This window comes from Camelina sativa, chromosome 4 (genome assembly GCF_000633955.1).
Source record: "Camelina sativa cultivar DH55 chromosome 4, Cs, whole genome shotgun sequence".
NCBI lineage: Eukaryota > Viridiplantae > Streptophyta > Magnoliopsida > Brassicales > Brassicaceae > Camelina > Camelina sativa.
The window spans coordinates 18,844,327-18,854,352 of record NC_025688.1 but is presented as its reverse complement, the minus strand read 5'-3'; the positions used below and the strand labels follow the sequence as shown (position 1 = coordinate 18,854,352).

Below are 10,026 nucleotides of genomic sequence, written 5' to 3'. Positions count from 1 at the left end.
GCGAAAGCCGCGGTTGCTAGTAGTGGAGGCGGCTCGTACAGGGGGATTTTGTGGTATCAGGGTGAGTCGGATACGGTGGATATGGTGGATGCTTCGGTTTATAAGAAGAGACTAGTCAAGTTCTTTACTGATCTTCGAAGTGATTTAGATCAGCCAAATCTTCCTATTATACAGGTACGTTGCACAAAAACAATCTAGGCTCTATAGCCCCTAGTTAGTAGTAGTAATGAGTAAATAGCTAATAGTTCATAGAACTTTATGATTTTTTTTTTGGAATGTCAAATTATGTGTAATGACTTTAATTACTAATATTGGAATAGTGAAATTTCTTAAAAATAAAAGACGAAAACAATACATGCAGACTAAAAAATACATGAAGTTATTATTAAATCACAAACCTTATTGAAATGAATAGTATTACGAAATTTAATGTATTTAATTCATTGCATTATTTATCTTTTTTTATGGTTCGATCGTGATTACTTTAATCCAGGCTGTAGCTAATTTATCTTACTACAAATCCAGCTGTGGTGTATGCAAATTGACATTTTTGGTCTTATTCCTAAAATAAAAAAAATCTATTGGTATCTGATATTTTTAGTTAACATTCTTCAAATATCTTGTTTATGTGTTTTGTTGTTTTGGACGTAAAACAAACAAAAAAAGGTGGCTCTAGCGACAGGGGCAGGACCATATGTTGATGCGGTGAGAAAAGCTCAACTCAAGACAGATCTTAAGAACGTGTATTGTGTTGACGCCATGGGTCTACCTCTTGAACCGGACGGTTTGCATCTTACCACTTCATCTCAGGTCCGGCTCGGTCAAATGATAGCCCAGAGTTTCGCGGACAATATTCCCAATTCAGCTCAATCACTCTATATGCCTCTTCTAATTACTTCCTTCTGTTGTTCCCTTTCTATCATCTTTTTAGAAATCTTGGCACCTACCTTACCATTTTTGTAACATTTTTTTTTCATTTTTTTTTTTTCTTTTTTTGGATTCCTCATGATATTTGTCCAAATTATTATTATAGAGAAACTTAAGTCTTATTGACTTAATGAATTCAATTATATAATTCCTTTTGTTTAAATAAAATCAAGAATCTCCAATTTAGACAAATGTGTGATTCCACGATCCAATACCTGGATTTAAATTTTTTGGATATCCTAAATCTTAAGTGAATCCGACCTTGAAAACAAGACTATACTCAAAACTTTTCAGTACAGTACATATTTTACGTCATATAAATTCGTTTCCGTAGCTCATCTGTCTTGACTTCTTCTGTATCTTGTAACATACATCTTTTTCAGATAATGTAGCTTTTTGATAGTTTCAACTAGGCTTCAAGCATTTGAATTTTTGGATAAGCTTGATTGACAGATATTTTGGATAATTATATTTTTATAATAGCCTGTATTATTCGATCCAATCCTATGCATACCATCTCTGATTAGATATGATATTAGAGAAAAAAACACACACAACAAAATAAATAGAATTAGTCAGAGACAATAATTTGGATAATCTTGGTTGGATACAGATAGTCAAGTCTCGAACATCCAACCTATAAACATGGTATACACACACACAAAAAAAGAGTCGTCTCGCCTAAAATGTGTAACAAAATGAGTATGAAGTAAATACAAAACAAACAAACAAAAAAAAAAATCGATGAAATGCACAATAATAAAATGACAATCAAAAAACTCGATGTACCCTAATTTTGGGAACATAAACCACTAATAAGAATTTTGTTGACCCGAAAAAAAAAAACCACTAATAAGAATTTTACCTTGCCAGAATCAAAAGCTTTTTTTTTTTTTGGTGTGTGTGATCATCTCTCTTAAAGCTATATCACAAAATCTTTCTTTCTGTGTTCCTTCAGATCACCAATTGGGTTTATGAAGACTGAATCAACACATAACCCTCCTTTCGAGTGTGTACAGTCTATCTGTTTCATCGACCATTGGATTTCGGTTGACGGTTCTGATCCGTTCACTATGAATTCTCCAACCCTATACTCGATCCAGCAACCACGCTTGTGTTGCCCGAGTGCTTCGTCTCTCTCTACATCGTCCAAGTAATATTCGCATGATGCATTTTGACCATCAGAAGTTGAAAGCGAAAACCTCACAGGCTTTACGTCCCAACCATGAGTGTGTTCAAAGTGGCACACACGTCTCCCTAGCCTTTTTGTGAATCTCCCTAGATGGATTCTGAATGATAGAGAGTAGATACCAGGTGGGAGATGAAATCTCACTGTTCCATCAACTTCAAACCACCAAATCTGCTGTAAGTAGGCTACAACATGGAACCTGTTCAAGGGAAGATTCACAAGAATTTTACTCTTTTTGTTCCACGAACAAACTGATACATCTTGGAAGTTGTTCATTATTAGAATCCTATCACATGCTAAAGCACCCGTCTCATGTTGTATAAATCAGTCTCATACCAAAAACTGATGCAGAACTTTTCTCACTAACCTAATCATTTCGCAGTTGAGATGAATCATCGCTACAACAACACCTCAAAAAATCCATAACTATAACGATTAGGCAAGAACACTCATAGTCTACATTAGCTAATTATCAAAACTCAAAAGCAGAGTCACCTCTTCACAAACTAAGAGAAAACAGGCCGCTAATCAAACAGTAAGAATCCTCACACAAACCCTCCAGTTCTAATTTTTTGCTATACTTAAAGTGATGACTGTTCTTGAAAGACCCTGCCATGTAACTCTATCAATCCAAGGATCAACAACTCACGAAACGCAGGGTCAATTTACATTTATCATAAACAAGTCTTTTAAAAGCCTATTTTCATTTCTAAAACTCTAATTGAGATTGAAGAAGCGAGATTGCCATACAAACCCGTCCTGTAACTCTATCAATTGGATTCTTCATTACCTAGATTCTTCAGTTGGATTCCAATTCCAATACCTCCGGTCTTCAATCCCAGTTATAGCCATTCCTCTAGCTGAAATTGCCATACAAACCCGTCCTGTAACTCTATCAATCCACAGCTCCTGCAAAAACACAAACACAGTTTCATACAAAAACTACAAAGAAAAACCCTCATTCCCAAATCCAACAAAATAAAAAATGTAAAAAAAAAAAAAAAACCTTAGAATCATCATCAAAAGGGATGGGACGAGAGAGGACAGCGAAAATATCTTTCTTGGAGAGAGTATGATACCTCTCAGGGGGCAACAAATCAAGCAGATCCTGATAATTCGCAGGGAGCTTCTTATCCCAAACGGAATCGGAAGAAGCCGCACCACGGAATGCACGATTCAATCCTGCCAGATTGCAAATCTCCGGCGGGGTCAAATACATAAACACACAGGCCACGCAGCTTTCCGGTATATCGCCCAGACTTGTTCCCATTGACATACCATTCGTCCCGTCGTTTAGATTCGACAAGGACGAACCCATTTTAATACCTCACCACAAACTCGTTCTTCTAATAGTTGACCGAAGAAGCTACACAAAACACAGAGCTCCGCGCACACAAGAAGAAAATAAAAAAAGAACGAAATTGGTTTATAAGCGTAATCGATGACGGCGGAGATAATAATAATAATAATACTAATGAAAGTTTTCTATTAATGTATTTTTGCTCTCTATATTTCTCAGTGGTGTGATTTTCTCGGAAAATGTCGGAGGAGGAGACGAGAAACGGAGAAAGTGTGAGGGAAAGAGAGATATGTATCTTAGATGGTGACGTGTACAATGTTAAGATCCAACGATGGAAACTTATGCCACGTGGCAGCGCCGAACGATCGTGAAAAAGTCCGTTTGATTTGGTGTAAAGCATTTGGTGCAAAGTAATTAAAGATCTAATTAAAGTCCAAAAGTAAGATTCTTCCAATGAGTTATGTATTTTTTCCAATGTTGTAACTTTTTTTTTATTCCGTCACAATTCGTGTGATTAAATAATTTGGATCGCAAATTCGTAGTATTGTTTTCTTTAGGATCTTCGTTAAATCTTTCTCCTTATGTAAAAAAGAAAAAAAAAAAGAATCTTGTTTTGTTAAACTAGTATTGATCAGAAAAGGTCCAAATTGATTTAAAAGTTTTAGGATTTATGTTTGGCTAAATTTCATAAATGCTTTGATAATGTTTCATTCATCTCATGTTGAGTGATGGTGGCCGGCCCATACGAAAAAATGAGACTAGTCTTCCTTAAGAGAGCCATGAAATAGTACTATTTCAATCCTTATCAAGAAAACAATTGGAATCCAACAACATCAAATCAATGAAACCCCAAAAGATTCACTTTGTAATGTATTCACGTTTTTAATTTATGTGGTAACTATTCTCTGAGTAGTTGCTAACGTATTTACAAATAATAATTAGCACGTAGGGTCCTCTTTTTTTTTTTTTTTTTTTTTTTTTTNNAAGTTTTTGTGATGTACATTTTACACCATGTGTTTAAATATATATACTGGGAATTTAGATCAATAAATGTATCGACGTAGACTGTTAGCTTTCAATTAAAGAGAATTTAATTTACAACGAGCTGTTCGTAAAGGTTTGTTAGGACTTAGGAGCAATGAAACATCATTATCACTCTCTCTCTCAGAAAGCGAATTGTCTGGAAGAGTTTAGGGAATTAATTGAAAACAAGATCGAACATCATAATTAAACTATTCATAATGATGAATCATTCGTAAATCATAACTCATGATCGACCGTGAATGACTCTCTTTTTTGTTTTCTAGATAAAGAGAGGCGTTAGATATTGTGGGGTGGTGGGGACAAAACCTCAATTCAATGTTCAAACTTCAAACCAACCATGGAAAATGTTGGTCTCCAAACTTTAGCATGCAAAAAAAAAAAAAAAAAAAAAAAACNCATTAAAATTAATTGAAAACCTACCATATAAATTGAACACAACCAGAAATCATTATTGATGTAAGACAATAATAATTAAGACTATTTAGGTGGTGTACAACGAATATTTAGTACTATTCATTTTCAGTTTAATTTTTGTTAACTACAGAATATATTAATTGTTTTTCTTTGGTGGTAACATCATCATTCAAATAATATGCTTAATAATTTTTGTTTTTTTTAACATATTATAAATAAGGATTACTTGTCCAGCACACATATATATATATATATATATAATCATAGATTAGTTACCCCATATTTGGAATCACGATTGATGGTTGAATGTTCAGCACGGAATGCTTCCAGAAATTTTGAATCCACAATCTGTAAATAATGGTAATGTCCATATCAAACAGGAATTATTAGACTAACGAAGGTTAATTTCACTAACACATGGCTGTGGACTAATCGAAATAAATTTAAAGATTATCAAACAACTGATGAAAAGTAATCGAATTAAAATAGGAGAACGGTATGGTGTGTGTACAAGGTCCAGAGATACGAAACAATTTTTTTTTTTTTTTTAACTCTTGTATCATCATGTTATCCAGAATGACAGAATATAAGAGTTTGTTGTTGTGTAACTCTATTTTGGTTTTTTTTTTGTTTTCTCTTGCCTTCGATATTTTTATTTTCTGATGGCTTTATCCCTAGAAAATCAGTTTTTGTTTCTTTCATTAATAATGACAAAATACGATTTATCAACCACCAATTTTAAGCTTCACTATGTATATTCAGAAGAATAAAAACAATAATAAATTATGAAAAATATATAACTTCATGTGTAGAGATGTGACTGCAAGACAAGAGAAAATAGTCTAAAAGGATAGAAAACTTTGTAACAGATAAAAAAAAATAGGAAATGTAACACAGCTTATTATAAAATTTGCTAGGCATTGTATACTTTTTATCATTGCTTAAATTTCGAAGGTAATCAAATATAGCGGAAAATAAGGGGCAACCCTTAAAGACATCAAATCTCCTAAGTACAAAAAACCAAGAGTCCCGGAGATAATATACTCCGGCATTGGAGTCATCATCAATTCAAGGCAACCCAAAATGCAGCCAATTTTATAATGTTTTGATTTTTTTGTGAGGCAAAAGTTAATCCTCGAGCTCGATGATCTTAACCACAGATGCATCACCAACTTTCTGGCACACCACTACTCTGTCATGGGACTTGATCACTCCAGCATGCTTCCCATGGTCTAGAGCAACCTTCAGGACTGACTCGTTTGTCGCACTTGTTGATTCCGCCTTAATGAGAGAGCAAAGTTTTATTAAAAACGTTTGAAAGACTTGTACTATACTTGTGTTTCCAGCCATATTCAAACAGAACACTAAACAATATTGATGATACTAAAGGCACAAGTCTTGAGAGAGTGATATAAGTGTAACACATATAGGGTATCTTTGAGTCAGTGTCTTTATCTCCAATAGAGAGGAAGATATAATATGCAGTTGAAGAAAGATAACAAGACTTACAGGGTGACGAGGGTCAGCGAGCATTGGGAAGAGGCCTCTGACAATAAGTGACTGCCTCGCCTGATAAGAGAGATACACGGGTTAACCTTGTAAGAAATTGGAATGAATGTAATCTCTAAACTTGAGAGACCAGGGGTGACACATACCTCAAAAGCTCCACTAAAGCTCCATTTTAGCTGATTTGTCTTAACCCTGGGAATGACAACAGATATAACAGGCATCGTTGGCCTGTATTTGGAAATCAACCTGCACGTAATTCAAAGGAATAAAAAATTCATTCGAGAAATATAGATAGATCAAACGAAATTAACAGTTTAAGCCAAAAGAAATGCTATGAACCTGGCTGCTCTTCCAGAAGAGGTGAAGCATATAATTACTGATGCCTTAACCTTGATGGCTGCCCGTACCTGATCAAGCATTAATTAAGCTATATTAGAAAATTTGCATTTCTAATCATTTCTTACGTCTCTCTGCAACACAGATGACAGACTTACAGCTGAAGAAGCAATCGATTCCAAGTGGGTCATAGGTTCTCCAACATACTTGACAGTCTTCTTGAAGTACAAATCTTGATTGAAAACCTTCTCTGCCTATGAACAGATAAAGAAACTGTGTAAGAGCAAATCGGAAGACAAGACACTAATTGGTTCCACATAGTTGCAAGATGCGTGGGATTTAAAGACGCAAGCAACAAAATGATACTAAAGTAATATATTATGCTGCCTACCTCAGCACAGATCCTACCAACAGTTGATATTGTCTCAACAGGGTACAATCCACGAAGGGTCTCAGCACCAAGAAGAATTGCATCACTTCCTGCAGGAAGTAAGATGGAAGTTATGACAGAAGCGATGATCTAAAAAGAAGAATTTCCCTCCAGCATTTCATAACACTTATCAAACCGAGCAGATTCTGCTCAGAATTTTAGAAGCATACCATCTAAAACAGCATTAGCAACATCCGTTGCCTCCGCACGAGTTGGTCGTAAGTTGTCAGTCATACTGTCAACAACACGGGTAAGAACGGCTGGCTTTCCAGCCATGTTGCACTTGTAAAGAGCTGCCTTTTGAAACAAAAACACCTACAATAAAACCCACCAAGGTAACTATAAAAAAGTGTGAAGTTTGGTGCCGGACAAATCAATTTGAATGACCAACCAACATACCTTTTCTGGGGGTAGATCTATACCCAAATTCCCACGTGAAAGAATAATTCCATCAGCTTCTTGTAGAATCTCATCAAAGTGGGTTAGTCCCTAAACAAAATATAAAATCAGCAGCTTCCTCTTCAAGGGGGAAAAAAAGAAAGAATAGGTAGTGAGAAAGTAAAAAAATCAATAGACATTTCACTTACCTCTACATTCTCAATCTTTGCAAATATTTGTGTTTGGGAGAGGTCACCCAACTTTTTAAGCATTTCACGGGTCTGTGTAATGAAACAACAATTAGTTTTTGTTCAAGCTTATCAGAAGATCAGAATTAACGATGCATACACAAAAAAGTAGGACACAAAACTGAATCAAAATACAGACCTGGCGAACATCCTCCGCATGTCGGCAATAAGACAATGAGAGAAAATCGATTTTATTTTGAACCCCCCATGTGCTTATAACCTAGAAGATAACCAAATAAATACAACCTGGTCAGACACTCGAACAATAAATCCAAAAATGTATTATAGCGGAAAAAAGTGAACCACTGAGATTTAAAGATTAGAAGAAACTCTGACCTCCTTATCCTTCTCGGTGAGAGTTGGCAGATCGATGTGAACTTGAGAGGCATGCAAAGTGAAGAGAGAACCAGCAAGAGTAGCAGCATTCCTAGACAGGCAAATGACATCATCTCCTTTAACTTCAGCAACCTGAAAATTCGTTTGGGAGGTAGGTCTTAAAACATATTCATCTAAACGTCTAAACTTTGACATGGAGAAACACTCAAAAAATATATTCGCAAGCTTCAGGTTTTTTACCTCGAGCCAAACTGAAGTTGTTTCACTACCAGTGAAGAGGTATTGCCCAACAAAGATAGTGTCTCCTTTCTTCACTGCCTGAAATCATCAAACAGGAACACACATCACACACCTATAATACTAAAAACACTAAACAATTTTGATTACATACATAATATCATCTCATTCTATAAAAAAAAGTCATAAGAGGGAACCTTGGCAAGCCCATTGAAATTAATGGGAAGAACTTCAGAAGAGGCTTCGTGGTCTTGATTCGGTGTCAAAGTTACAAGGCCATCAGCTTTCAAAGTAATAGCTTTCTCAGATTTGTTAATAACTTGCAACTCAGGTCCAACAGTATCAAGCATAACCTAAGTAAAACCCAAAATCAGAAATCTCAGCTCAGATGCATATAGCAAATCTAAAGTAAAGTTGAAAGAAGAGAAAGGAAAAAAAAAAAAAACATACAGCACAAAGCTTCTTAGTGCTCCTCACAGCAACCTTGAGATTATCCAGAGTCTCCTGGTGATAATCAGAGTCTCCCCAAGAGAAATCGAATCGAGCCACTAATCACAGAACAGGATAACATAAGTATTAAGTGTGTGTGACGAACCCAAATCAAGTTAACAAAACTGGAGAAACACAAAAAAAAGAGAAGTAGTAATAGAGTTTCGTACCAGACATGCCGGCTTTGAGACAGCCGGAGAGAGCCTCGACGGATCGGGATTTAGGACCGAGAGTTCCGACGATCTTAGTCAATGCCGGGAAGAAACTCTGAGNAAAAAAAAAAAAAAAAATCAGATCAAACTTCTTCAACGAAACCGATGCTTTCATGAGCAATCAATACATGCGAAAAAAACTCAAATCGGTGAAGAATTGAGAAATTAGAGCATCAAACAGGAAGGGAGAGAGAGAGAGAGAGAGAGAGAGAGCTCACAGATTTGGAAGGCTCGAGGATTGAAGCCATCCTGATCGGCTCCTCGAGAAGAAGATGACTGGAATGCATCTTCGGTGACGAGAGTGGAGAGAGAGAGATCTCAGATGTTTCGACGGTGACGGGAGAGAGACGCAGAGTGAAATAAAAAAAAAGTTCGACGGGAGAGGTTTGGTGACCGTGGAATATGCTTTCTTCTTCTCCGTCCAAATGATATAATTAAATACGCAACGGAGGCAAAATAAATGATAAAAATAAAAAGGAAACAAGTCGACGCTTTTTTTTTCTCTCTTTCTCTTTAACCTATACATTCTCAATTTACTGTAAATTATACCCCTATGTTCTTTTTCTTATCAACTTAAACCCTAATGTTTTATGTTTCGTATACAATATATATACTGTATTACTTTTTTCACATTCTAAATTCTTCTTATACGTCAGTTAATTTTAAGATCAAACAATATGCTAAAACATAGATCCTCATCTCAATATAACAAAAGTTGCATGCCAATTCTATAATTAACTTAATATAATATAAGTTAATTATTTTTTATTTTAATATAATTATTTTGATCCACTTTGTCATCTAATATTCCTACTTGATGTTTTGCTAAATTTTTCAAATTCAATCCATATTTCTGAATAGTTAACTTACAGTTAATAATAAAATTAAAATATATATCTTTAAATTAACATTAAGCAATATATATATATATATTTGAGATCAAAGTATATATTTTTTTAGTAAATAGAAAATTTATA

General features: G+C 35.0%; 3 protein-coding genes across 3 annotated transcripts in view; 1 reads left to right on the top strand and 2 right to left on the bottom strand.

Annotated features, from left to right (window-relative positions):
• LOC104781156 (probable carbohydrate esterase At4g34215) overlaps window positions 1-1,051 on the top strand; it is a 2,920-nt gene extending 1,869 nt beyond the window's left edge. Inside the window, exons 2-3 of the mRNA XM_010505754.2 lie at window positions 54-174; window positions 667-1,051. Coding sequence (XP_010504056.1) covers window positions 54-174; window positions 667-963 — 418 coding nt within the window. The 3' untranslated portion in view covers window positions 964-1,051. The remainder of the gene's footprint in view (window positions 1-53; window positions 175-666) is intronic.
• Window positions 1,490-3,662, bottom strand: LOC104781155 (F-box protein PP2-A15). Its single transcript, XM_010505753.1, has 3 exons — window positions 3,123-3,662; window positions 2,907-3,025; window positions 1,490-2,315 (listed from the first exon to the last, which is right to left on the bottom strand). Exons 1-3 carry the CDS (start codon window positions 3,432-3,434, stop codon window positions 1,850-1,852), a joined length of 897 nt encoding a protein of 298 aa, XP_010504055.1. The 5' UTR covers window positions 3,435-3,662; the 3' UTR covers window positions 1,490-1,849.
• Window positions 5,776-9,477, bottom strand: LOC104781154 (pyruvate kinase 1, cytosolic). The gene is made up of 16 exons (XM_010505752.2): window positions 9,268-9,477; window positions 9,008-9,104; window positions 8,799-8,896; window positions 8,546-8,701; window positions 8,352-8,429; window positions 8,112-8,243; window positions 7,915-7,995; window positions 7,737-7,808; window positions 7,549-7,638; window positions 7,320-7,464; window positions 7,111-7,199; window positions 6,878-6,973; window positions 6,723-6,790; window positions 6,530-6,629; window positions 6,384-6,443; window positions 5,776-6,155 (listed from the first exon to the last, which is right to left on the bottom strand). Exons 1-16 carry the CDS (start codon window positions 9,334-9,336, stop codon window positions 6,003-6,005), a joined length of 1,584 nt encoding a protein of 527 aa, XP_010504054.1. The 5' UTR covers window positions 9,337-9,477; the 3' UTR covers window positions 5,776-6,002.